The 27,926-nt window shown below is 53.0% G+C and overlaps 2 protein-coding genes and 1 long non-coding RNA gene across 6 annotated transcripts in view; 1 reads left to right on the top strand and 2 right to left on the bottom strand.

Annotated features, from left to right (window-relative positions):
• The window catches only part of MFSD11 (major facilitator superfamily domain containing 11), a 253,051-nt gene extending 226,318 nt beyond the window's left edge, over positions 1-26,733 (bottom strand). The window contains exon 1 of the mRNA XM_066381339.1: positions 26,607-26,733. Coding sequence (XP_066237436.1) covers positions 26,607-26,632 — 26 coding nt within the window. The 5' untranslated portion in view covers positions 26,633-26,733. The remainder of the gene's footprint in view (positions 1-26,606) is intronic.
• On the bottom strand, positions 10-14,067 carry LOC136403057 (uncharacterized). Its single transcript, XR_010751083.1, has 7 exons — positions 13,902-14,067; positions 10,390-10,461; positions 6,702-6,779; positions 3,757-3,956; positions 3,288-3,408; positions 2,301-2,465; positions 10-2,051 (listed from the first exon to the last, which is right to left on the bottom strand). It is a non-coding gene; the product is annotated as an uncharacterized lncRNA (long non-coding RNA).
• CYGB (cytoglobin) lies at positions 14,278-23,611 on the top strand. 4 transcript variants are annotated; one of them, XM_066381357.1, is made up of 5 exons: positions 14,383-14,513; positions 19,123-19,219; positions 19,368-19,599; positions 19,889-20,026; positions 22,362-23,611. In XM_066381357.1, exons 2-5 carry the CDS (start codon positions 19,125-19,127, stop codon positions 22,431-22,433), a joined length of 537 nt encoding a protein of 178 aa, XP_066237454.1. In that variant the 5' UTR covers positions 14,383-14,513; positions 19,123-19,124; the 3' UTR covers positions 22,434-23,611. The 4 variants fall into 4 exon arrangements, with proteins under 4 accessions (XP_066237450.1, XP_066237453.1, XP_066237451.1 ...); XM_066381353.1 differs by lacking the exon at positions 19,123-19,219 and having other exon boundaries at positions 14,278-14,513; XM_066381356.1 differs by lacking the exon at positions 19,123-19,219 and having other exon boundaries at positions 14,281-14,513; positions 19,889-20,068.
• Positions 26,734-27,926: the final 1,193 nt, after the last annotated feature.

Below are 27,926 nucleotides of genomic sequence, written 5' to 3'. Positions count from 1 at the left end.
AGGTCTTCATTCTTGTGCTGTGTTTGGTTTTATTAACTCTTTTAAGTCATCTTTATTGAGGTATAATTTACATACAGTCAAGTCTATCCATCTAAAATGTACAGTTCAATAGTCTGATAGATGTATACACCCCTGTAACCACACTCCAGTCACAACTTAGGACATGTCCTCACTCCAAAGAGCACCTGCATACCATTAAACAGCCAGTCTCAGTGCCCAGCCCTCACCCAGGCCACCACCGATCTGCTTTCTGTCACTGTAGATTAGTTTGACCTGTTCTGGAATTTCATATAAATGGATTCATGCCATGGATATTTTATGTCTGGCTTCTCTCAATTATCCGCATGATGGCTCACATCACTAATTCATTTCCTTTTTATTGCTGACTATTATTCCATTATATGAACATACCACAGTTTGTTTATCCACTTACATGTTGACACATATTTGGGTTGTTTCCAGTTTGGAGCTATTATTAATAAAGCTGCTGTGAACATTTTTGTACAAATCATTTTGTGAGCATGAATTTTCATTCCTCATGGGTAAATTCATAGCAAACTGCCAAACTAGTTTGTTTCCCAAGCAGATTTAACACTGTAGCAACATATGACAATAGGTGCCCTACACCCAGCCAACACCTGTTATGGTCAGTCTTTAATTTTAACCATTTTAGTGTGTGTAGTAGTATTTCACAATTCTGATTTGCATTTCCCTGATGACTGTCAGGTCAAGCAGCTATTTATATATTTATTGGCCATATGTATATTTTTCTGTGAATTGTATATTAAAACATTCCCCCTTTTTATGGTCTTTTTTATATTAAGTTATTAACATTCTTTAGATTTTTTGGATACAGAGCCTTCCTCAGATATTTGCTTGGCAAATATTTCTCCCCCAGTCTTTCCAAGAATTTTGATAAAGTCCAATTAACCTGTTTTTCTTTTATGCTTAGTACTTGTGTAGTCTGTTGAGAGGACTTTCCTTTCCCCGTCGAATCACCTTCGCGGCATCTGTTTTTGGATCCCATTGGTCTGGGAGCACATCCTTAGGAGCACCACGCTGTCCAAGCTCTCACCTTGCCGAGACCTTGGTCTTCTTGGCTTCCCTACCCCAAGCCACAAGCAGGAACTGTCTGAGGCAGACACCGAGGCCATCACGGGGTCACCATCCTGTCTGTGTGCTGCCTGTTGTCAAGTGTCTGTTTCTTATATTTTGCCCAGGATTCTGGTTGTCAGTGGGAAAAAGTCATAATTCACTTTGTATTTACAGTGGCTGGCACACAGGCACTTCAACATGGCCTGTGCTTGCTTCGGCAGCACATATACTAAAATTGGAATGATACAGAGAAGATTAGGAAAAAAAACCAAACATGTTGGCCCAGTGGCCAAGTCTCTGTTAGCACCTCCAGACACGGTCCACTGCTGTCTCTTTTGATTGGGAGAATCTGTGGGGCCCCCAGAGGTCCACCACTTTGTTTTGCTAGACAGTCCTTTTCCTGAAGATGGTCATTAGTCCTTTATGTCCTCAGCATCAGCCCACCAGGTTCTATGTGTGCTTCTTCAGTGGAAAATGGTGGTGAAGAGAAGGAAAGGTTGCATGACCAGGCAGCCGCTGAGTTAGCAGAATAGGGCTTCCTACATGGAGATCTTTCTACTGTACCAGCTGGAGGGCAGGCTATTTCATCGCTATGGAACTCCTGACACCCCCAATACACTCCCTCCAATGCACACTATAGGCTCCTAATACATGTTTGTTAAATAAATGACCAGTGGAATGAATTAAATAACTTTTTAAATGCATAGTTGACTGGTTCTTACATATGGTATTGTGTGTGTGTGTGTGTGTGTGTTCACATAGAGGCAGGACCATTCCTACCAGGCTCATAGGTTATAGTTTCTCGGAAAATCTGAAAGATCTCTCAGCCACCCTCTAGTCTTAATCCCCACTAGGGGGCGTGTGTGCACCCCACAGAGAAGGTCTGCTGTCAGCTGGTGCCAGCTGAAGTCAGTGTGTCCCTCCTGAAGCTGCCTCCTTGATCCTGCACCCTCCACCTGCAAAAACAAAACAAAACTTTTCTCAAGTTTTCCCCTCACCCCTCCCTGGAGGTGAGTGGCAGTGGTAGATGATGACCTGTCTGTGATCCCTGCCTGGCCACTGCTTCTTCCCTGAGGGGACGACCCTCCCCTCCCTGGCAGTGGGGGACTGATCTTCCAGGGCCCCACATCAGGCCTGCCCCTGGGGATGAGTTCCTGAAGACGGCGCCCTGGGAATGGCCCTGGCAAACCCTGCCCACCCACAACCTGCAAAGGGGTTGCCCAGGGTGGGGCCACAGCTCTCATTCCTGTGCCCTGGTAGATGGGTCCTTTTTGTCCCAACAGCTTCACCAGCTGTGGTGTCACCTGCCCAGGTGCAGGTCCTGGCTTCATTGGGAGTGACCATGAGCAAATTCTGTGAACTTCCCTTCCCTTATTGGATATGTGAGGAAGACAACAGTCCCTACCTCACAAACAAGACAGTGCTCACAGACAAAGCCCCAACACTGCCCAACACATAGTGAGACATGTTAGCCACTATTAATAATGTTAGTATCATTGTTGTATTAATGTAAAACACACTATAAGCCACTTGGCCATTCTCCTTTCAAGGCTCCTACAGAAGCATTACTTTCCTCTAGCTCAAGGTCTCAGGCTTCTTCCTGATAGGCCCCTGCCAGGGGGGCCCTGGAGCCTGCGGGACCAGGGGGTCTCCTGCTCATGCCATTGTGCCCGCCTCAGCTCAGACACGTGCCCTCCTCATCTTGAACCAGGGCCTCTGCTACATACCCTCCTCTAGGACTATCCTGCCCACTTTCACACATACAGCTGGGATGGGCAGGTACTCCCAGAGGTGGCACCTGTACCCCTAGGGTGACACAAGACAGCAGCAGCTGCTATGGCTGCTTCCCTTGTTCCCCCCTCACCCTGCCACCTCTTCAGCTCTCTGGTCATGTTCCAGTCTCCAGGAGAGACAAGCTGCAACCCTGAATCTCAGCTATAGAAGCAGCTGACAACCACACCTCTCTGGTCCTGGCTGCAGCCCTGGACCACCCTGCAGCTCAGAGCAGCCTTTTCCCTGTCATTCAGGCTCCCAGCGGGGATATTAGCATTCAGATGAGGATGGGAGCATCAGGGCAGCCAACTCCTGTCTTCTCTGGGAGCTGAGGTTCATTCCAGGAAACAGAGCCAGTTGTTGGGGGCAATGTCCAGGCCAGACCCCCACTGGAAGTCGGGACAGGGTTCTGGACTCACCAAGACGACCATGGTGCTCTCATACAGTCTTACTGGGTGCTGGGTCTTCCTGGAGTACCTCCGCCCAGCAGTTCTGCCCTCTGCTGTCCTTTAATTTGTTTCATAATTTTCCACTTCCCAGCTATTATGTGTGCAGAGATAGGGCAAGAAGGGCCATGGGTAAGGGGGTGAGTGATTCTAGCTGCTTGGAGGCTACAGATTGTTCTGAAATTACTAATTGTTCAGTAATTGACAGGGCATATATGCTGAACACTCAGCCTGCTATGCACTTTACCCATGCTACCTGATTTAACCCGCCAATGACTTGGGAGCTGGACCAGAAGTGACCTGCTCTCTGCCTCAACTCTGTCAATGCACTTGCCCTCAGCGCCCCTCCTGTTACGGTCAGTCTCCCAAGCTCCTGGATTTTCTTGGTCCCATTTCCAAGCAATGACTCTTTCTGAGGAAGGAGGAGGGGAGGAAGACTTACCCTCTTGGGGACATCGAGTCTACCCCCGCCATGGACTTCATACCAACCCCTGTAACAGGAGACAGTGGGCCAAGGAAGGGGGCGTTGGTCCCAGGCAGTCTTCCGCAGAGGAGTTCTAGGCTGAGGGCAGCCACTTGTTGGGCAGATTGTGCAGACAGCCCAGGCTGGAAGGGCCAGGAATAGGAGAGTGTGGGCTGGGCCTGGGAGAAAGGTGTAAACAATTGTTGCCCACCACCGCAACCTGAGTCCTGGGGGAGAGGGCCTTCCTCCCAGCCCACAGGGCCCCTAGCCTCCCAGCCGGGAAGTCATGCCACCACCATCCCCAGCCCCTTCTTCTCTTTCTCTTCCTTCATCCAGAATGGATGCCTGGAGGAGCCACCATCTCCTGAGCAGGTTCTTAGAGTAGTGCTGCAGGGGGTGTCACTTTGTGGATGTGTGTCTGGGCCGTGAGCCAGCCCCAGTACAGCTAGCTGACCTTGGCCTGGCAATTCCTCAGACCAGTGGAAGGGGACAGGCAACTTGGAAATGGCAGAGAACAGAAGCAAGGATGAAGTGACAGGAACATGGCAAATAGATTAGAGAATGAATGCAAAGATAGGATCAGGAAACACAGACAGTCTGGGAACAATGCCCTCTGGCTCTCAGTCTGACAGTCCTGCCACCAGGAGGGCCAATGCCTCCCAGGAGAAAGACAGGCTGACAAGAGCTGAGAGAGGTGGCTCGAACTCACAGCCCCTGGCAAGTGGACAGTGGGGCTCTGACATGGTCTTAGCAGACTCCTGCCCTGCCTCCACCTTGTTTTTATTTTTATTTTATTTATTTTATTTATTTTATTTTTTTTACAGGGACAGAGAGAGAGTCAGAGAGAGGGATAGATAAGGACAGACAGACAGGAACAGAGAAATGAGAAGCATCAATCATCAGTTTCTCGTTGCGAGACCTTAGTTGTTCATTGATTGCTTTCTCATATGTGCCTTGACCGTGGGCCTTCAGCAGACCGAGTGACCCCTTGCTCAGGGATCTTAGGTCCGAGCTGGTGAGCTTTTTTTTTGCTCAACCCAGATGAGCTCGTGCTCAAGCTGGCGACCTTGGGGTCTCGAACCTGGGTCTTCTGCATCCCAGCATCCCAGTCCGATGCTCTATCCACTGCGCCACCGCCTGGTCAGGCTCCACCTGCCCTACTTTGAAGGTTTCCACAGAACTGCTAGGCTTCCTGCAGGATCAGCAGCCCCTCCCCTATGGCTTCAGAGTGGGTCCCCTTGGTCTCTCCCCCTTTCCTTCCTCTCCTTCAGATGCCAGGTGCTGCTGTCTAGAGAACTCCTCCATCTCCTGCTCCCTGAATGTCGGACAGCGGCCAACCAGGCAGACTCCGGCCACTAGGTGCGCAGTGGGGGCTGGGTGGGGAGGAGAGGCATGCACTGGGGTGAAGTGCTTTGAAAGATGAATGGCTGTCTGAAACAGTCGGGTGCTGCTGCCTGCTGGGGGGTCTGCACCTGGATCTTAGGGAGCAAAAGCGGAAATCTGCTTTTATCTCTGCTTGGGATTGGGCAGGGTTGTAAAGAGGGAAATGGCAGAACAGCTAGGGGCAAAGGAGACCTCCACAGTTACTGAGCAGTCAGCAGACTGACAAAATAAGTGTCACATGCTACTGCCCATTTGGAACACACACACACACACACACGCATGCACACACACACGCAGAAAACACTCAGAGGACAGCCGGGGGTTGCTTCCATCTAGCTGGCAGCACACACACACACACACACACACACACACGCATGCACACACACACACGCAGAAAACACTCAGAGGACAGCCGGGGGTTGCTCCCATCTAGCTGCCAGCACACATCACAGATCCAACTGGCATGTCTTATTGATCATTTCAGCAGAGCAGCCAGTGACAGGGTGAGCTCCAAGGACCAGGGAGGGGCAAATGCCATAGGAAGTGAGTGCCACCAGAGCAGACTGGCACCACACAGCCCCGGACCACAGCTGAGGTTTCTTTCACAGTGTGCACCTGAGCTGCAGAAGGCAGGTGGCCAGGCTGGGAACCGCTCCCCTCACCCAGCAGCTGCAGGCTTCCAGGTGATTTTAGCATGAGCCTAGGGCCCCCCACTTGCTAGCTCAGTGATGCTGGGCAAATCAGTTAGCCTCTTTGTGTTTCCTCGTTTCTAAAATGTGCATGATAATATGACCAGTCTCTGTGGGTGATCATGAAGATTAAATTAGAGACTGAATGGGAAGCCCTTCCTTTGTAACTGTGAGTCTCCCACTCCCCACTTGTCCCCCCCCCCCCGCCTGGGCAGCTGGGGCTGCAGAGTTAGCCGAGTGACCCCACCGTGTCCCCTCAGAGGTGCCTCAGGAACTCAGAAGACAGGAGCCTGCCCTAGGAATGGCAGGGAACATCTGCAGGGCAGGGAACATCTGCCCTGCCTGCCGCGCCAGCCAGGCCTGAGGAGAACCGATGACCAGTGGGTCCACCTTCTCAGTTGCTGCTTTTTCTCATTGTCCCCCCTGCTGCTGCTGCTGCTCCCACCACAGCACCCTCCCCAGGGAAGGGGCAAACCGGGACCTGAGCTGACACAAAACCTGTGCCCAGGCCGGGGTTTGTATTTCCCAGTGGACGTTCCGGAGCAGCCCTCTTTCTTAGAAGTCCTCCAGCACTATCCTCAGGCCCCCTGCATGACCACGCCTCATCCCCAAGCCCAGAAAATGCTGGCAGGATCACATGTGGTACCCTTAAAACCCTTGCCACCCAACAGTGAACATACAGTTCAAGGGAGGAGCTGATGAGAGAAGTCTACTCTCCGACTCTCACCCTCCAGCCATGACCACAGAGCTAAAGATGGCCTGCTCTGCTCCCACATGACCAGGCTCACACAGTCTTCCTGCCCTGTCCCCAGCCCTGCCCTCTGCTCCTCAGGGCTTGCAGCCCTGGCCTACCTGCTTCCAGCTGATTCCAGGTCCTAGGGCTGGGCTCTGCCTGCAGGGGTCAGGGCTTACTTCAGAGACTCTTTCTCCCTAAACAAAGAGAAGCATGGGAATCAGGGGTGGGAGAGGATAACCTTCCCACATTTCCAGCTTTTCTCTTTCTCTTAGAACCCATGCCTAGCAATTCACCCCACTATTTTTTTTTAATTTTTTATTCATTTTAGAAAGAAGAGAGAGAGAGAGAGAAGGGGGGAGGAGCAGGAAGCATCAACTCCCATATGTGCCTTGACCAGGCAAGCCCAGGGTTTCAAACCGGCGACCTCAGCATTTCCAGGTCGACGCCCCATCCACTGCGCCACCACAGGTCAGGCCCCCACTATTTTTTTTTAACTTCCATTAATCTGCTGTGTTAGAGAATACAGTCGACTTTGCATGACAACAGGCCGCAGTGATATCATCGGCCAACAGCACTGGTCAAAACCTGTGGGTGGAGAGACAGGACTATAGGCAGCAACTGGCACCTTACATCACACAACAGGCCTGGATTCCAAGAGCACTGTCCACATGGGACGTTCCGGAGCAGCCCAGAGGTTGTTCGGGGAGGTTGTTCAGCCTCATTCCCTAAGAGTGTCTGGGCAGGGCCTTCCGCAGCAGGGAGACCTATGGCACTTGGTATTTAAAGTCAATTTCTTTAAGCTCAGTCCTATTCTCTCTCCAGTAAAGAAAGGTTGTCCATCTGGAGAAAGGTCTTTCTTAAAATGTTGCCTTTGAAGACTAAGAAGGCTGTAAGGAAAAAACAAAACTTTTTCTCCAATACACCTGAGAACAAAGTTATTTGTTGCCAAACAATGGCTGTAACACAGGTGGGGCTGAAGGAGGGCTAGGGAACTTAACAATGGCAATACAGCCACCAGTTCCCTGGCGTTGCTGTGTGCCAGCATCTGTGATATACATTTCATAGGAATTTCCCCTATTTGAACTTCCCACAACTCTGAGGGCTATGCTATCATTAGGCCATATTAACAGAGGAAGTGTCTGAGATGTAAGGAGGTTATGTGGTGGGTTACAACGTGGCTGGCAGATAAATGGACATCAAATCAAGATTAAACCTAGGTCATCTTATTCCCATGGCCCAGTGGTGAATCAGAATGTTATTCTTCCTCTCCATGTCCGCTGAAATACAGTGTTTCCTCGTACTGCTCACTTCATCCTGTTTGCAAGACCCTTCTCTGGCTCTTGGGGACGATTCTCTGAGGCAATTCTGAGAAAAACTCACAAAGCCCTTTCCACCCACACCACGGTGCCATGCTTCACTGATGAGCACAGGTCGTCAGCCAGCTCCCAAGAGACAATGCGCAAGGTCTCACCCAGGCCTCCTGAGGATCAGACTAGAGCAGGGGTCTCAAACTCAACTCAGCATGTGGGCCGCAGAGCAAGATCACAGCCGTTAGGCGGGCCGCACTAGGTCTACAAAAGGCAACTGTTACGTAACACTTTTCTCACTGCAGTTGAAAACAAAAAAAAATCAGTACAACAAGCACAATTGTACATGCAGTTTACTCAGTGTCACAAAACGACCAGAAACTGTAGTTCGCATCACAACTGCTGTTAACTAAGCTAATATCTAGCTAGGATGCTAGAGAAATGAAAAATACAAGTAGGCCCCTAGGCTTACTTAATTTTATCCAAAATATTTTGAACTTCGTGGATTAGTCTGCGGGCCGCACAAAATTGTTCGGCGGGCCGCATGCGGCCCGCGGGCCGCGAGTTGGAGACCCCTGGACTAGAGTCACATGAGGATTGTCTGAAGTTGGTATCACCTAGCTACTGAGGGGCAGGAGCACTCAAGAAACCAGTGGAATTGGAGAGCATAAATTTCACCCCTTCCACAACCAAGAGCCAGCCTTCCATAGCCACCACCATCAGCAGGAGGTGTTAAATGTTAGGCCAGTTTTTCCAGTTAACTAGGTCTCAAAGAGTTAATAGGCAACTGCTTCCTTCTGGCTAGGCCACATGAGGCCAGGCCTGGCCAGATGGTCCCAGGGTTTGGCCTTTTCTCACCTGACAGGAGATCCAGGCCCATCATAGAGAGGAGATAGACTGCCTAAAGTCAGGGACCTGTCAGTCCCACATCAGCCACACACTGGATGGAAGACCATGAGCAAGTAACCTGGTGTCCCTGCCTCTCAGTTTCCTCCACCATTCACGAGATACAAGCACTTGTCCTGCCAAACTGCCAGCGCTGCTGGGACTGCCAGGGGAGTTCACACAGGAGAAACCTCCAGGGAGGGTAGAGTGCTGGTCAAGCCTGAGCTGATGTGAGAATAGCTGACATTTGTGGAGCAGTCACTGTGCCACGTGCTATCCCATTACCTCACTTAAATCTCACATAAACCTCAGAACCACTGTTATTAATCTTGGTTTACAAAAATGTTAAAAGATTACATCACTTGCCCAAAGTCTCTTAGTGAGAGAGGAGCCAGCGTTTGAACTCTGGCTGCCCAGCTGCAGACCCACACTCAACAGCAAGGACCAGTCAGCCTTCAAGGGCCTCCTGTGGATGTGATCCAGGGATGGTCATTATGAACAAGGAAGCCCCTCTCACCAGTCATCATAGTCAGGCACTGCTATGACTTCCTCAGCTGGGTTAGGTGTCCAGGAAGGGTGTCAGAGAAATGCCTCTTTTCCCTACACATGCCTGGGACTTTGCAGTGGGCATTCTGACATTTGGAACCAGGGAAATCGGGCCAAGACATAAAGACCCAAGTCCTCTTCATTCGCCAGTCTCCACTACCTCTAAGAGGACTTTACAGGCAGGTTCCACAGCATGAAACAGACATGGGGACACATGGCCTGCTGTGTTCCTGCTGACTGTCCCAGCCACCTGAGCCCTAGAGCCCACGGGCATCATGCTTTTTGTTTCCCTAAAAGGATGAGAAGCAGCGCCAGGGCCAGTAGGTGCCTCTGCAGGAGAGAATGTCACTCTTCAGATAGGCCCCCACACCTAGGTGGGTCCATGGGCACAAAAGGACATTTCAAACTGTATGTTCTCAATAAACAGCTGTTGACTTTTCTGTTTTGTTGGGCATAGGAGCCCCTGTCATCAAAGAACACTGGTCTCCCAGGGAAGGAAAGGTCTGTAAGTTCCCCAAACTAAACGCTGTCAAGGCCATATGGCTTCTGTCTAGGGAAGAGTTAACTCTCTGGCCAATGGAGATGTCCTGCCCGCAGGGGCGGCCCAGCCAATGATATTCAGTACTGATGATGTCATGCTCCTCCTCCACCTTCTATTGGGGACTGGACAGCGAATCCTGCTGGAGGTGCAGGCAGGGAGCTGCTGGAGCTGGGCAGGGGCAGCAGGAGAGGGAGGGGAAGGGAAGGCAAGCAGAGCCCCAGAGCTGCTGCCGCCTAGTCCCCCTCTCCATTCCCCCTGAGCCCTCAACAGGAGGGTCCCTGGGGACCACCCTGCACTCGGACAAGCAAAGCAGAGCAGCTTTGGTCTGGAGGAAAGGCTGGGAGTTCCCATTTCCAACTAGAGAACGTAGGCTTGGAGCCTGTCCACCAGGCACACAGGGGGTCAGGGGCCAGCAGACAGTGCCTGCACACACACACACCCATGTACATCCCCAGCGGACAGGGACTGCAGTAGCCTCACTGGCAGCACTCCCCCTCCTCTACCCCAGGCTCTCTTCTGCCTTACCTGCAAGAGGACTGGGAGTCTGTTTCCAAGCCACTGCTCATACCGGTCCCATCTCTGTCTCCGCTGGGCTCTCTGTGGAAGGGAAGAGCAAGCAGGCAGATCTGTGTACCAGACCCCAAATCCCTTCTCCTACTTCTCTGCAGGACCCCAAGCCACATCCGGCTATGGGACTGGAGGTGGCAGCCAGTGTTTTGAAGTCCCCCATTCTGATGGGAAGTTTCTCAGGGAGTCCTTGCAAATCCCTCTAGCCTCCCTGGAGGTCCAGGAAGCCCCTACTCAGCTCAGCCAAGCAGTTTCTTCCCCCACCCCAGCCCATGGCCCAGTTTCTCACGGTTGGACCCTGTTGGCAAATTGTCGGCGCCAGAGCATAGCCAAGGTACTGAGCAGAAAGAGGGTGGTGCACATGGCTCCACTGACCCATCCCCTCTAGGGACGAGTCTGCAGAAGAAGGCCAAGATGGCCCCTGCTGGCTCTCCCAAGCCACTGCTGTGCTGTCCTGAGATTCCTGCTGGTGGTGGATTAGGAGACTCAAGCTGATTACTGAGGTCAGCAGACCTGACCTTGTGAAGACCGATTAACCTTACTGGACCCAGGTTGTCCCCCCAGTGCAGGGTAAACTGACCTCAGTTTATTCTGGATATAGATAGACTAAGATGTGGGCCTGACCCTCAAGGGGTATACAGCAGTGTTTTACAACCACTGGTTCACCAGAAATTTCATGATGGACCACAAGAGAGTTAACCACCCTGATGTTGTATGAAGATTGTAGAGTCTGACCGGCGGTTGAAAAACACTGGTGTATAGTGCAGACAAATACACTGGCAAGTTAAATAATGACCACAAATAGAGTGACTTAGGCAATTAAAGGCACCTACAATTAAGGGCACAGTGGGAGTTGTAAGCATAAGGGGAGGTTTCAAAGGGGAGCAGGAGCATCTGAATTTGCAGGTGCTCAAGGAAGGGTGGATCCTCAGACAGAAGATCCTGCCAGGGCTGCCTAGCACGTTCCAGCAACTGGAAGTTGACTGGCAGCAAGGCAGTGATGGCACAGGGGAGGCCTCAGGAAGGGAGGAAGAAGGGATAGGTAGATGATGAAGCCAGAAAGACCAGGGAGGGCCAGGGAGTGAAGGCCTAAGTGGTTCAGTTCCATCCTCTGAACAATCCTCTCCAAACATTTCTGATTATATCCCCTCTTCAGTAAATGGCAGAATTTAAGTGTTCACCCATGAAATATATCTATGCATCACATCATTTTAGGCCCTGGCTGGTTAGCTCAGTTAAAAGCATTGTCCTGTAATGACAAGTTTGCAGGTGTGATCCCCAGTCAGGGCATTCACAGGAAGCAACCAAAGAATGAACGACTGAGTGGAACAAAGAAACGAATGCTTCCCTTCCCCCTCCCTCTATCTGTCTCTTTAAAAATCAATAAAAATTTAGCCCTAGCCGGATAGCTCGGCTGAATGGAGTGTCATCCTGGAGTGCAGAAGTTGCTCGTTCAATTCCTCAGTCAATGCCTGACCAGGCGGTGGTGCAGTGGATAGAGCGTGGGACTGGGATGCGGAAGGACCCAGGTTCGAGACCCCGAGCTCGCCAGCTTGAACGCCGGCTCATCTAGTTTGAGCAAAAGCTCACCAGCTTGGACCCAAGGTCACTGGCTCAAGCAAGGGGTTACTCAGTCTGCTGAAGGCCCGTGGTCAAGGCACATATGAGAAAGCAGTCAATGAACAACTAAAGTGTCACAATGCGCAACGAAAAACTGATGATTGATGCTTCTCATCTCTCTCCATTCCTGTCTGTCTGTCCCTATCTATCCCTCTCTCTGACTTTCTCTCTGTCTCTGAAAAAAAAAAAAATCCTCAGTCAGGGCACATGCAAGAGCAGCTCAGTGTTCCTGTCATTCTCTCTCTCTCTCTCTCTCTCTCTCTCTCTCTCTCTCTCCCTGCTTCTCTCAAAAATAATAATAAATAAATAAATATATATATATATATATATATATATATGTACTGTGCAAACATGCAAACACAGTCCTGCACTGTAGACATATATTAAACTTGTAAAGAGTGAGATAAAAATATAAAATAAACAAAAATAAGATTTCTTCTATTTTCTTTCCACATCCCAGTGAAACTTCTTGGACAGGAATAGGGAAGGCCACCGCACTGGCTTGGGGGAACTATCAGTGGCATTCAGCGAGGTAGCCCAGTGCAGTGTCCTCAGTCTTGGCTCAGGCAGGGTGTGGAGGCAGGCAACAGCCAGGGGACCAAAGTGAGGATAAGGGTCTGAGACTGATGTAAGAAACAACTCACCCTCTCTCCTCCATCCCTCACCAAGACCCCTAGATGAAGGCTAGATTTTCTTTCTCAACTGAGTTGGAGGCAGGGTCCAGAGGCTACCTATCCAGGATTCCAGTAAGGTACCTGAACCCCGAGGTCCAAGGAAGACCAGAGTTGGGGCTGCACTTGGGCTCTCTACTTCAAAATGTGACTTTTTAAATAAACACATAAACCAAAGCTGGAGAGGACAGCCAGCCTTTTGCAATCCTTGAGCAGTGGGACACAAGTCTTGAGAAGGGCAGGGTCACCAGGGAACCTTGGAGAAAACTGGACACACCCGGAATGTGCTGTCACATGGTTCCCAGAAGGGGCTGCAACCAGGTCTAGCATCAGGCATCCACTGGGAGTCAAATGTGGGATCCCCTGTCTCAGGACTTAACAGCTGCTTGTGGGAGGGAGGGGCCCTGTGGCTCTCAGAGGCACAGTCCCCACCCCTGGTCCTATAGCACTCACACCTCCCTGAGCAGGGCCACCAGAACAAGAGTGTCTTCTGCCTAACAGGGGCCTTGGTGGCTGAGATGTCTCCAGCAGCCTGGGCCTCCCCAAGACTTCAGGACCCTCCCAGGTCTGCTTTGCTCAGCCCTGCTGCCTCTTCTTCAGACTTTGCTCCACCAGGGCCAGAATTTGGGGCAGTGCCTGGTTGTTGCCTGCCTGTGTCGTTAATAAGCCAGCCAGGGTGTTTACAACGACATGGGTGTTTACAGAGGGGCAAGGGGTGCTGGCGGAAGGAAAAGGGGAGCTGGCCTAGGGCGCTCAAGTTTTATACGGTTCCCTATCCCCACAGCGGGGAATTCCAGTAAAGTACTGGAGCAGGGAGACTCCAGCAGAGAGAGGACCCAGTCCTAACCGTCCATAGCCCCGGGTCTGGAACTCCGGGCGCGGCGCCGTGGCCCCCAGTGGCTGGCTCGGCTGAGGCCAGGAGCCAGCTGGAGCTCAGGTCCGACCGCGGCGCCGCCGGAGGGGCTCGGGCCCACCCCCTCGGACGAGCGACCACACAGCAAATGCCTGAAAGTGTATGACTTTGTCAGTTCCCTGCAGCGTGAAGGGTACGCACACACGCGACCCGACTCCGACCGCAGCGTGAGCAGGGACGCGGTGCTTCCAGACCCTCACCCTCCCGGCGCGCTCCACGCCGCGTGACCGCCCCTCCTCCGAGAACCCCCAAAACAGGCGCCTCACCCACGCCTCAGCCCCGCCCGGCGGTCAAACTCCGTGGGTTCCTTGCGGGAGGGCGGGCGAGAGAGCGCCAGCCCGGTTGCCCCCGCCCTGCCCAGTCTTCACCTTGCAGGAATTGGCTCAGGCACACAGGGTTGAGGGTTTGGAGCGGATTTGGTTTGGTTTTGTTTTGTTTTGTTTTAACATTTTTCCATCAGACCACATCCCCGCCCCCCGCTCGCGGTCCGCCCCTCGTACATATACTCTGCGCACAGACACACACGCGCGGGCGCGCGCGCGCGCACACACACACACACACACACACACACACACATACACACACACGCGCCCGCGCGCGGCGCGCACAGACACGCTCCTTCCCTCCGGCGCGCTCTGCCCCTCGCCCGCCCGCCGCACACGCAGCCGACCCCGGCTCCCCGCGCCCCGCGCCCAGCCGCCGCAGAGGGAAGCCGGGCTGGGCTTGGTTCTGCTCATGGAGAAAGTGCCGGGCGAGATGGAGATTGAGCGCAGGGAGCGGAGCGAGGAGCTGTCCGAGGCGGAGAGGAAGGCGGTGCAGGCTACGTGGGCCCGGCTCTATGCCAACTGCGAGGACGTGGGGGTGGCCATCCTGGTGAGGTAGGTGTCGCCCCAGCCCTGCCGTGCCCGGGGGAGGGAGGGCGGCAGCGGCTCCAGGCAGGGGCGGGCTCAGCCAGGTCCAAGCTCCCGCGCCACCTCCCTAGATGCGATTGGGGCCAGGCCAGCGTGGGGTACCTTGGGTGGGTAAAGCTCTGGTTGAGCCTTCTTTGGCTCTGGGCACGGGGCTCACCAGGAACTAGGAAGCAGATACAGAGGGAGGGCACCATCTCCCTCCTCTCCCTGGCCTCAGTTCCAAGCTCAGCAGGCAGTCATGCCTTCCTCATTGGGTACCCCAACCACTCAGCCGAGCTGCTGTGGACACATATTTCACCAACCCTTCAAAGGGGGGCTTCAATGGGGTCTCCCCATTTTAGAGAAGGGAAAACTGAGGCTCTGCACATGAGGGGGACAAAGAGAAGCAGAGCCCTCTCTCCAGCTCAACCCCTTGAAAGAATTTAAAGCTTCTTGGAAGAATAGAGCAAAGGGCAAGAAAATAGAGGTCAGAGGAAAGGAGGCTGAGGTCCAGTTTTCCTAGCAGGCCCTTTCCTGCCCCTACGGAGTGGCCCAGCAAGGAGCTCCCAGGTGAGGCACAGGTGAGTGGAGAAGCAGAGTCCTCTAAGATACCATCCCTGCTAAGTTCCTGTGGAGAGAAGGGAAGAAGCTACAGGAGGCAGGGTTCCACCCTGAGCCCACCACCTGGGAAGGAAAAGCCATGTGTCCTGGGCTCAGGAGTCATTCAGGCACCGCATGCCCCAGAGGGTCCCACACACTCACATGCATGCTGATGCTTACACCATCCCTATAAAGTGTCCTCAATCTCAGTGAGCTGGTAACTAACTATAGTGGGCTACAGATCTATGCCCACTTCCCACAAGTGCTGGTACCTGGGGGATGCCGGCAGAGAGGCCAGAGATCACATTTACCCTCAAACCCCTGCCCCTGGCAGAGGGAAGCTATCAAATCTGGGACAGAGCAGGGAAACCATATTATTTGAAGATGGGGTGAAACCTCACTATGGAAAGGACTGCTAAAGGCATCTCTTTTTCCCAGTCCTGCCCCTATCTCTGGCCTCTCTTTCACCCCAACTCTCTTTTTCTTCCACCTCGCTCAAGCCTAAGACCTACCCAGCTCCACATTGATATGCCCTGATTCCAACTAAGAAACAGATTTTGGAGGAAAAAAGCCAAGAAGCACTGTTGAGGAGTTGGAGGAGGATTCCTGAGGAAGGGAAAACTGAGGCTCTGCGCATGAGGGGACAAAGAGGAGCAGAGCCCTCTCTCCAGGGATGGCTAATTCATCAGCTCCTTGGGATGGTGGGGAAGCTAAAAGGTGATTTCAGATCCTGAAGCCATCAGACATTCGGAGACACAGACCTGCGTGTGGGAACACTCACACAAGTGCCCACACAAGCTCGTGGTGGGCAGAGGAGTCCCAGATGTGCCAGACTGCCTCCTTAAAGGGCTGCTCTCAGCCTTGTACAAGCCACCAGGCTGCAGGATGCAGGGGTCACCAAGAGGAAATGAGACAGAGTCCTCAGGACAGACCTCAGAGAGTTTTCGTAAAGCCCCCTGCCATTTGTGAGTGAAAATACCTGTGAGAATACCTAGGGGATGTGTCCAAAATCCGGCTCTTGGGTACCACCCAGCCTCCCCAGAAGTGGGGGCATGCAGAGGAAGGAACTGAACCCTGAACCCTGAGGGCTGAGCTATTTCAGAAGAGTCCAAGCTCTTGGAAAGGTTTTCTTGCTCTGCACCCTTCTGGTGCCCCATTTCTGACTCTTAAAGGGGGCTAGAGCCAGGCTGGGCAAGGTGTTTACCAAAGTGCTCAGTATTCAGAGAGAGACCCACAATTAATCTGAGAAGGCCTGGGATAGCAATTGGATCTGGCCTGCTGGTAACCCCGTGCCACACTTTACCTGAGCCCGACTCTGTGTTGACCAGAGCCCAGCCCCGCCCAGCTCAGCCCTGTAGAACCTAGCCCAGCTCCTCCCTGGCAGCCCAAGGTTCTACCAGTCCTCCTTTCCTTTTTCTCCTCCTGCTCTCTGCCCCAGGACCTGGCCTTGGCGGGGGGGAGGGGGTAAAAGTGAGTAGGGCACGACTGATAAGCTCCTCAGGTGTCTCAGAGCCCCCCCCTCCAGATTGTGCCCCTCAGTTTTGTCACCACACCTCCTACCTTCCCACACACATCAAGAACAGGCTCCAGTGACAGCCTGAAACACACTAGCCCTTCTGCCCATCACTCTCACCTTCTATCTCCCTACTGGACTGAAGCCAGAGGCACTCCTAACCCCCCCCCCACCCAGCCCAGGAGTGAGCAGCCACAATGCTGGTGGCAATGGAGAAGCTGCCTGGGCATCTGAGCCAGACTCCACACCTCCGCTCCCTGCCCAAGAGGAGACAGGAGATGGAGAGGGAACACCCACCCATGCTCCTGGTTGTAACTGCCACCGTCCCCCTCACACTCAGACAAGCCTATTTCAGGCTCTCCTGGAAGCCCAGATGCCCCTGGGAGCTGAGAAACTCCCCAAGGCTGGCTGCTGAGGCTGCTCCCCAGCAGCACAGGCCTGGATGGAGAGATCGGGAATAAACAAGGGACTGGGAGTGAAGCCAGAACGGAGGAGCAGAGCATGTGGCCCCCAGAATCCTCTGACACAGAACAGGGGTTCTCTGGGACTGTCGTTCCTCTGAGCCATAACCTGGGCCTGGTTGTTGCAGCAGGAGACTAACCTGGGTGCCAGGTTACCCTCCTACCACCACCGTGCTGCAGTATGGGGAAACTGGCAAAGCAGGGACTGCCAGGCGCCTTCCTGGCCATACCACCAACTTCCCTGGGCAACCTTGGGCATCAGTTCCTAATCCAGAAGGTGGGGATAAAACTGCCAAAGCCTGAGAGGATATTGTAACAGTTAATAAGATCACATAGTAAGTGTTCAATGTTCAATATATATTCTCCAGGATTTCCTCATCAGTAAAACAGACATACGACTTAGTTGTGGTAGTTAAATAACAGGTGGAGATGCTTTGCACATTGTAACGTCCCAGGTCAATAGAAACCATAATTTTTATTGCAATGTAAAACCCCAAAGTCTGAGGTCCTCATTAAGGACGGGGGGTTCCATGTTTGTCCTTCAATACAATGCTTCGCCAAAGAAAATCCAATGTGTTTTCAGACCCGTTGCCTCCCCAGCATCTCTGTGAAATGGCAAATGGGAAGAGACTTCTTCTCACACTTTTGCAGACTTGGCCTCGGAGAGGGGCCCTCCCTGGTCTCCACAAAGACAGTGTCCTGGACACTCCCCTGCCATCAGCAGCTTCCCCTGCTGGGGTGGCCTGGGTCAGCTGCCCTTTCTGCTTCTGTGCTAGCTGTCAGGTCTGAGACTTCACCTCTTGGCCTAAGGGCTGTTTCGGCAAATGATCGGCTCTCTGATCACAAAGGGGTGGGGGAGACACTCCAAAATATGAAACAACCTGAAAAGACAGACCCAAGACATTCCATTGATTTTTCTGAGGCTTCAGTTAAGTTATATAAGTTTCAAGTGAGACTGTGCATGTACCTGCTGTGGTGTGCAGCCTTGGCTGTCAGCAGCACCGCGGACTGCAGGGCCTGCACTGGGGTGAGGGGCCACAGGGCGCGTGAGACCCTGGCTCTGACCTTGGGCTGCAGAGCCCAGTAGAAGGTGGCAGGTAACCTACTAATGGCCTTGTGGGGAAATCAGTAGTCCTGGGCCAGCCTGGTGCCCAGGGAGAGGAAAGTCTGACATAGGAAAGGCATTCCACTGTGTGGAAAGGAAGGCCGACATGCCCAAGGACTTCTGCCAAAGGTGAGCGAAGCTGTTGGGCTGAAGGTCAATGGCTCAGGTGCGGGGGCAGCGTGGGCGTGATGCTGGAGAAGTGGGTGTGGACACATCCATGGATGGACAGTTTGTAAGAAGGCTAGAATGTCAGGTTAAGGAGTTTTTACTTTATCTGGTAAACAGTAGGAAACTGCTGGATGTTTCTGGGCATGAGAGTGATGTAATGCAGTGTTTTCCAACCACAAGTCCATGGACTGGTGCTGGTCCATGGAACACCCTGAGGTTGTATGAAGATTATAGAATCTATACTTAATGAAAGTGGTAGATCATTTCAGGTAAACTGGAGAGGTTAAGGGCTGGAGCTAGAGAGACCTGGACTGTCAGAGAGGTAAGATGAACAGGAGTGAAGTAATTACAGAACCCTGCCAGGCAGATAAAATCAATCAGTTGATATTTACACCAGGCTGAGGAGGGAGGCAGGGGGGCCAAGAGGGAAGAGAGGGAGCTGGGAGGAGAAGGACTGCATCTTATCTTTTTCTTCTTGGCGGGGAGACCGACCTCAATCTGTCCTCCTCACTGTTTACAAAGAGCTCTCTAACTTGATCATTCGTACAGCTGACATTTCCTGAGCCCCTGTGTTCACACTCCGCTGAGGATTCCACACTGTGGTTTCTGATTTTCTCCTCACTACAGCTCTCAAGATAGGAACAGTGATGCCCATTTCATGGAAGAGGAAACTGAGGCTCAGAAAAGTTAACTAACTTGCTGGGGTCACATTGGCCTGTGATTCCAGAACTGAAGCAGTTATTCTCTCAGCTATGCCAGGAGCTGGCCTTGAAGGGTGTGTAGGGTTTGGAGAGGAAGCAAGAAGCAAGGAAGGCAGAGGCCTGGGAGACAAAGCTGCCAGAGGAGGGTCTGTATTTGAGGGACAGTTCACATGGGGATGAAAACAATTATTGGGGTGGGTTCTGCATCTCCCAGCCTGCACCCCCATGTCCTGGACACTGCAGGGTGGGGCCTGAGGCAGCCCAGCTTCAGCATCCACCCCTCCCTCCCACCAGGTTCTTTGTGAACTTCCCATTGGCCAAGCAGTACTTCAGCCAGTTCAAGCACATGGAGGAGCCCTTGGAAATGGAGCGGAGCCCTCAGCTGCGGAAGCACGCCTGCCGGGTCATGGGGGCCCTCAACACTGTTGTAGAGAACCTGCACGACCCTGAGAAGGTGTCCTCTGTGCTTGCTCTGGTGGGCAAAGCCCATGCCCTCAAGCACAAGGTGGAGCCTATGTACTTCAAGGTATGGAAACCCAACCTCCACCCTGCTTGCTGCAGAGTCTCCTGGGCCCTCTCACCACCTGCAGGCTATGGGAGGGGTCCGTGGAGGAGCTGAGGTGACCACTGGACACCCAGCCACTTCCCCTGGCTAGGCTGTGACTGGGAGGGGCAGTAGGATGGGGGCTGGGTCTTGAGGGCTGCTGGGGTATTGCATTATGAACAATTTCCTGGGCTGGATAGAAAGGTTGCTGAGGGTGGAGGGGGTGCAGGGACCCCAGACATTTATTCCGCCTTTCTCCCTTTGTGCCCAGATCCTCTCTGGGGTTATTCTGGAGGTGATCGCCGAGGAATTTGCCAGTGACTTCCCAACGGAGACACAGAGAGCCTGGGCCAAATTGCGTGGCCTCATCTACAGCCATGTGACCGCTGCCTACAAGGAAGTGGGCTGGGTACAGCAGGTCCCCAATGCCACCACGTGAGGAGGAGTGAGGGTGGGCTGGGCAGTTCCCTGTCATGTCCTTCTGTCCCCTGGGCTCCCACCTCTCCTGGGGCCCAGGGCAGGAGCACTTCCAGGAGGCTGGGTCTCAGAAAAGGCACAATAGGAAAAGGCCTGCTCAGGCCCACAGAGCTATGAGTCCCCAACCCCCAGAGCGGGGGAGCCCTCAGAGCATCCCAAGACAGAGGCTTGTGGCTTTTGGGGCAGAGAGAACAGAAGGTTTCTGACGGGAAACTGGTCATGGGGCCCAGAGGTCACCAGGTGGTTCCAGCCATTTCCTCCCTGGGCACCAGTCACATGGAGCTGTTTTTACCTACTGCTGACCAGCACTCTCTCCCACCTCTGTCTCAACAAGGTTGGTGCCAGGAGAGTCACGAGGACCAGTGCACAGGCGCGTGAACCGGCGCCTGCACAGCCAGGCCCACAAGGGCCTGCGTGGGTGTCACTCTCACGCACACCAGCAGGGGTGTTTACTTCTGGGCTGACCCTGGAGGCCAAGTTCCCAGTTCTGGGGTGAGGGCCCGGGAGACGGCTCAAGGAGAGTGGCTGGCCTCAGTGACTCCAGCTGACTAGGAGCACAAGGGGTGGGCTGGCCCCCAGATGTGGTGGCTGGGAACACTCTGGCCTCCCTGGGCCCCCAAGGGGCGGCTGGCTCTGAGAGCTCAGTGGAGAGGCAGAGGCAGGAGCAGAAGCAGGAATGGGAAGCAGGGGTCAGCCAGCAGCTCAGGACACGCGTTGTAGAGAAACATTCCCAGCAGTTTCCCATGGAAAAGGCGGTGTCTTCTCCCTGGGCTCTGAGCTGGTCTGCAGACCTCTGGATTTCTTGCTCACAGGCCTCCCGGTGGGCGCAGCTCCAAAAAGAAGGTCCCCAGGGCAGCCTTGGAGGGCCAGGCCTCCTGACTGTCCATAGTCCTCTGACCACACTGGCCCCAGCCTTCTTCTGCTCCCTTCCCCTACCCCCATCGCACCACCCCAGGAGAGCAGAGTCCTCAGGAACTGCTGGCTATAGCCAGGCAGCCGCTACAGATGTTCACAGCTGGGCCATAGTCTGCACTAGACCAGGGAGGGTGGGAGGTGGTCAGAGTTTTATCTGCCCTGGGAGGCACTAGCCAGGGAAGCTGCTGGAGTAGCCAGAGGGGCTAGGGAGGGGTCAGTGGGGGAAGGGGGCTTGCCCACCCACACATCTCCCCAGGCAGGCCTTGCTGCCAAAGATGAGTTTGTTTACAGCCAAGGAGACAAGACTTCCTGCTTTTGGAGAAAAGGGCTTTCTTACAGGAGCCCAGAGGAACTGGAGAGAGACAGAGCTGGCCAGTACCAGCCCCAATGAATCAGAAACACATGGACACATTTCCCCGACATGAAGCCCTATCCCCTCCTCTTTCTTACCCCAGCTAGACCCCTGGGACTTAAATTTCACTAGACCCCAAGAATTGGGAAACCGTAATGATCTTCTCATCTACTCAGTTCGGTCTTCTTACAGACTGAACAGAGATGGCTACAGGGAGAGTGGCTGGGCCTTGCTCCCTCCTGGGCCAGCGTACCTTGCATTGGGCGTAATCTCCCTTCCCCAGCTGTGAAGTTGTAGGGATTGTCTCCTCTTGCCTTCTGTACCCACCAGGTGAGGCCCTCAAGAAGGCGTGTCTCCTTGGGCCCCAGCCTGCAGACTCACTCAGCCTTCTGCCAAGGCCCCAACAGGTTCCAAGGGTGGGAGGGAATGACAGGGCAGAGTTCTAGAAGGCCTGCATCCAACTGCTCTTATCAGGGACCAGTGGTAGGCCAGACGCCACTGTTTATTGAACTGTCTCTGCTTAAGGGTGTGGGTGCGGAGGCAGGGGCGTGGTGGTGAGTGCAAAGAATTATGTGTACTGAAAAAGCCTATGGGTGGCCACAGGGGAACCCAGACAGGCCAACCAGAAAGCGCTTGTGTTTTAATCAGTAGCAGAGAGCTCACATTTGTATAGATCTTTGCAGGCTGTGAAACACTTTCCCACGGCTGATGTCACTCAGTTCTCATAGAGCTGGGCAAGGCAGATGGTCACACTTTAGAGGAGAAGATCTGGGGTTCAGAGGGGCCAACGGGCTTGCCTCAGGCCACACAGCAGGCTCCTAGCAGAAGGGGGACTAGAACGAGCATCTTGTGGACTGCTTTCACCTGTACCGCTCAGGGACTCAGCAAGTAGCATCCTGCCTTGCGTCCCCTGATCCCTTTCCTCTGCCTCCCATGTCCTCTGGTCCCAGTTTGTGCCCCTTGTGACCTGTTGCCTCCATTTTCTATCTCTCATCCACAGCCCACCGGCCACACTGCCCTCTTCGGGGCCATAGGGCCCCTCCTGTCTTCCCCCTCCCTGGAAGCACCTTGAGCAGAAGGCCGAGTTCTGAAGACCCTCCATGACCCTCCATTTCTGGGTGCCAAGGAAGCTGGAAGAATCCCTGACTCATCTTCCTGGAAAGAGGCCTCTGCCTTGGCCGTAGTGCCCCTGGAGCCGCTGGGAGGTGGCACTGGATGCTGACCCAGTTGGCGGCAGGTGCCTGTGGGGGTGGGGGACCCTTCCTTCTTGAAGAGCCAGGCCCACTCTTAACTTTTCTACTCACTGTTCGAGACCCAGCTGAGAGGCTGGCCGGCATTGGCATCGTGTCGGGTCTGTGAGCTACTGCAGGAGGGCACCAGCCCTGATTCTCTCTGCCTGGCCAGCATGCAGGTCTCCACACCACCTATCTAGAAAACCATGCACACATATCTACCATATATACAGATATATTCTATATACAATCTATATAAATATATATATACACACATTTATAACGTGTATCTGCGGGGCCTGGAGGCTCATGTGGAGCCTTGGTTCTGCTCATCGCAGGGGGCAGGTAGGGTCCTGGTCCTGCTTCTGGGCAGAGAACAGAATGTCCTGGCAGAAACAGGGGGGCCCACATTAGCACAGAGAGGACCTGGGCCTGTAGGCAGAGTTGGGATGATCCAAGGGCCTGCCTGGGTCCTCACATTCCTTTCTGCTCTGGGTAAAAAGAATGTGGCTCTCCCCACCTTTGCCTCACACAAAGGGAAGTGTATGCTTCCCTGCCTTGCTCCAAAGCAGGCGAGGGCAGACAGAGGCGCCAGAAGCCCTGGACCAGATGACTGTGCTGGGGGAGAGGCCATGGTAAAGAAACCTCAAACACCAGCCCCGTCTGCCTTTGCCACTAAAGCAGCCCCGGCAGGAGGAGGGACAAGGATGACAGGACCAGAGGCCTCCATCTCATCCTGGAGCTCTGAGGGCCCAAGGCCTTCCCTCCCTGCCCCTCCTGGCCACTGGCTGGCAGTGGGTCCTGTCCACCCATCTGGGTCAGAGTTGCTGGGGACTACTGTGTGTGCCCCTTGGTCACGTGTCGTCCTCAAGGGTGTTTTGCTGCTGTGACTGTCGTGCCTGTGCCATCCCGTCCCACCCTCGTGCAGCCACCCATGTACCTACCTGCCCTCCTTTTGTAGTTTCTGCCGTTTGTAACCAGACCCAGCCATGTCATTAAACACACTCCTCTTCCTGTGTCTGTGCCCGCTCATTCTGTCTTTTCCTGCCATCTGCTTTCCTTAGTTCAAGGCTTCGGCCTTTTTATTGGAAGCCTCCCTCCCTCTCCTCCAAGCTTTGTGTCAGCCTTGGCTAGTCGTGGCCCCTCGGAGCTGGGGGCCCTCACCTGGTGTCAGGAGCACCAGGCTGGAGACTGGAAGCTGGGCTCTGGGGGTGGGGGGGTAGGGTGTCTGTGCTTATTTTAAAAAGTAAGGAGGCTTTAATTTTCTGTTTTGGAAATCTTTTGGTGAGGACAGAATGATGAGGGAGGAATCAAGGAAGAGATGTCTAGAAAGAAGGGCCTCTGTCTTCTGGGCCCAGGGCCTGGCCTGCTGCTCAAGTTACATGCGAGGGTCAATCCCTGGGTGTTGGGGGAAGGAAGTATGCTTTTAGTCTAAAATCCCATCCCAACACCTTCCCTGCACTCTCACCTCCCAGACCCCCTTCCCCAGCCCTCAATGCTGCACCCACAGCCTGGGGTCAGGCCTGCCCAACCCCCACGCACAATGGAGGCAACAGTCAGCAGCATCAATTCCCAGAGGAGGAGGGACCCGGAGGTCACCGCCCTTGGGTGGGCTGCAGGAGGGACAGGAAGCAGCCTCTGCCCCTTGGGAGGGCTGCCAGCTGCCTGGGGAGATTCAGCTAACACACAGGAGAAGCCTTGTCTCCCAGACCGTGAACTCCCTGAGTGAAGGCTGTGCCCTCATCTGCTGGGCCTGGCACAACCAAAGTACGCAACAGAAATCCAAAGAATAAATACCACTCTTAGAAAGCAAAACCAGTGCACAGGCCAAGAGTGAGCTGTGTGAACTGAGATACAAGTGCAGCGCAAAGAGGACGGCGGCAAGACAGAGTGCCAGGCTCGGGGTCAGACTGCCCTAAATGCTGTGTGACCTGGGGCAAACCACTCAGGCTTTCTGAGTCGCAGTCACCTCTGAGTGAAAATAGGAGTGTTCTGGCCTCTGGTGGAGCAGTGGATGAATATTGCCCAGGAACACTGAGGTTGCTGGTTCCAGGCCCTGGTCAAGGCACATATGGGAAACAACTATGGGTTGATGCTTCCTGCTCCTCCTCCCACCTTTCTCTCTCTCTTCCCTCTAAAATCAGTAAGTAAAATATTAAAAAAAAAAAAAGGAGTGAACATGAGGTCTGCCTTGCAAGGTAGGTGCTTGGAGGAGGAGGAGGAAGGTGTGCGCCACAGTGCTGGGCACCTGGACTTGCTCAGGAGAGCAGCTGTCAGGCCGTCAGAAGCAGTGAGGGAAAAGAGGGGATGAAAGGGTGGACATTGCCTGACCTGTGGTGGCGCAGTGGTTAAAGCGTCGACCTGGAAAAGCTGAGGTCACCGGTTCGAAACCCTGGGCTTGCCTGGTCAAGGCACATATGGGCGTTGGGCTTCCAGCTCCTCCCTACCTTCTCTCTCTGTCTCTCTCTCCTCTCTCTCTCCCTTTCTCTCTCCTCTCTAAAAAAAAAAGAATAAAAAAAAAATAAAAATAAATAAATAAATAAATAAATAAAAAAGGGTGGGCAGGCCTAGATGAGCCATGAGTCTAGAGAGAGGGGGCAGAGGTGGAACAAGGAAGGGAGGCGAATGAACAGGGTGATCTCAGGAGGCAAAGGGCTAGGGAAAGGGAAATGGGAGCAACCCAGCAGGCCTACCAGGTCCTGGGCCTTGCAGGTGGGCAGGTGAACAGTGACCGAACCAGAGCCAGAGTGCTTGTGGGGACTGTGACAGTGGGGCATGGCAGTCAGGGCCGGGGATAGTCTCGGGAAGAAACTATCCCCTACCCAATTTCACTTCAGTTGGCTTACACGTGGTGAAGTGGCCTCTAAACCAGCCCAAGCGACTTATTTTGCAGTGTAGCCCTTGAGAAAGATTCTTCCCGCTCCACACCCTAAGAGAGAGGACATTGAAAATGAATGATTCACCCCAGACCTGAGCTAGGCATGATGTTTGCAGGGCAGGGGGAACCCTAGGTCCACGGGTGATGCTGGGCAGGACCCAGGTTTCCACAAGTGGGCTGCAGGCTGGGTTCAGGGGTTTTGTTTTGTGCTGTACACTCAGGGATAGCCCTGTCATCAAAGAGCCGAGCATCTGGGTCAGCTCCCCCTGACCTGCTCAGGCTATGAGCAATGGGGTATCAGAAATGGGAATGCGGAGTCTGCGGCTCCTGCCTACCAAGCAGTCCTGGCCACGCGGTCCCACAGCAACCCCTACTGGCCATAGTGGGAACCTCACCCAGGAAGCCTCAGCCAGTACTTCAGGTGACATGACCTTCCTACTTCCCTAACCCCGACAGCCCTCGTCCATGCTTCTTGAAAGGAGGTAGCGTCATACCTGAGCCTGTGGCAAAAAGAAAACATATGCCTGACCAGGCGGTGGCACAGTGGATGGAGCATCGGACTAGGATGTGGAAGACCCAGGTTCGAGACCCCAGGCTCGCCAGCTTGAGCGTGGGCTCATCTGGTTTGAGCAAAAATCCCACCGGCTTGAACCCAGGGTCGCTGGCTCCAGCAGGGGGTTGCTCGGTCTGCTGAGGGCCCGCGGTCAAGGCACATGTGAGAAAGCAATCAATGAACAACTGGGGTGTTGCAGTGCGCAATGAAAGATTGATGATTGATGCTTCTCATCTCTCTTTGTTCCTGTCTGTCTGTCCCTGTCTATCCCTCTCTCTGACTCACTCTCTGTCTCTGTAGAAAATAAAACATATGTGTCCCATTGATGCTTATGACCATGCTCTCCCATATTTTGAGTCAAGTGGAAAATTTTAATAAATGCACTAATAAAAAGGAAAACAGCCTGACCAGGTGGTGGTGCAGTGGATAGAGCGTACACTGAGTGTACTGGGATGCAGAGAACTCAGGTTCGAGACCCCGAGGTCACCAGCTTTGTTAATCCAAATTCAGAGGGACCCGAAATATGGAAGACAGGAGCAAGGTCCGTCGTTTACACATTAAAGCTTTATTGTCTAGCCTGACCTGTGGTGGCGCAGTGGATAAAGCATCGACCTGGAAATGCTGAGGTCGCCGGTTCAAAACCCTGGGCTTGCCTGGTCAAGGCACATATGGGAGTTGATGCTTCCAGCTCCTCCCCCTTTCTCTCTCTCTCTCTCTCCTCTCTAAAAATTAATAATAAATAAAATTAAAAAAAAAAAAAAAAAAAAAAGCTTTATTGTCTAGCTTAGCCAAGCGGCGGGAACTCCGACAGAAATCTGACGGAGAGCGTGCCGGCCCTTTGTTCTACTTAGTTTTTATAGTTTTGTAAGTGGGAAGTACAGAAGCAAAAATTGCAATTAGGAGCCCCTTACCGCTATTGGTTATAGTCATATGTCCTTTAACATGATAGGACCACGTTCAATTTACAAACCACACATCATTTTGGAGAAAACAAAATTTACAAGTCAACACAATGGTAGAAAGATGTCTCTTTACATATTAAAAGGCCTTCCTATATTTTCTAGTGTTCATCCCCCATCTCTCTGTCCAGAGTCAGACATATTAACCGCATGCATTTACATAAGAGAGGAAGTTTCCATGGGGACAAATGCCTGCAAATGGCTCATAGTTATAAGAAAAGGTTTATTTTGGCTTTTCCCTTCCTGCACCTGGCTAGCCATTCACTCCTTTCCCCACAGGTGTGGTGGAATGTCAGGGAATCTATGCTTTCCTTCCCTTTTCATTTACAATACAATGGCAAGAGCCATCCTGGTTATGCCAATCACACAGTACAGAGACTATTCTCACAATTTCTCTGCACACCTTAACCCAAATTAATAAAATGTTCTCCAAGCCTCCTAAAATATTAATATTAATTCTGTAGCCTTTTGGTACTTTACAACATCTGCAGGTGAAATGGCTCAGTGGCTCCTTAGCTTGAGCGCGGGCTCATCTGGTTTGAGCAAAGCTCACCAGCTTGGACCCAAGGTCACTGGCTGGAGCAAGGGGTTACTCGGTCTGCTGAAGGCCCACGGTCAAGGCACATATGAGAAAGCAATCGATGAACAACTAAGGTGTCGCAACAAAAAACTAATGATTGGTGCTTCTCATCTCTCTTCGTTCCTGTCTGTCCCTATCTATCCCTCTCTCTGACTCTCTCTCTCTCTCTCTCTCTCCCTGTAAAAAAAATAAAATAAAAATAAAAAGGCTATGTATAACACCCCATCAAGCCCTGCCTGCTGGCTTGCCTTTGTTAACACTTATAAACTAACTCGGTTGGGAACACAACAGCCACAGGGGCTCATTAAAACAAACAGCAGCTTTTGTTTACAATTTTGATTAGTGAGCACTGTGGTCTCCACT

Source organism: Saccopteryx leptura, chromosome 4 (assembly GCF_036850995.1).
Source record: "Saccopteryx leptura isolate mSacLep1 chromosome 4, mSacLep1_pri_phased_curated, whole genome shotgun sequence".
Taxonomy (NCBI): domain Eukaryota; kingdom Metazoa; phylum Chordata; class Mammalia; order Chiroptera; family Emballonuridae; genus Saccopteryx; species Saccopteryx leptura.
This window is presented reverse-complemented; position numbering and strand designations above follow the sequence as displayed.

Bases quoted from the DNA above. Each gene is read 5' to 3' on its own strand.
- CYGB (XM_066381353.1), top strand. From the start codon at position 14,371: ATGGAGAAAGTGCCGGGCGAGATGGAGATTGAGCGCAGGGAGCGGAGC. The intron at 14,514-19,367 runs GTAGGTGTCGCC...CCCTCCCACCAG, and splicing joins GGGGTGGCCATCCTGGTGAG to GTTCTTTGTGAACTTCCCAT. The intron at 19,600-19,888 runs GTATGGAAACCC...CTTTGTGCCCAG, and splicing joins TGGAGCCTATGTACTTCAAG to ATCCTCTCTGGGGTTATTCT.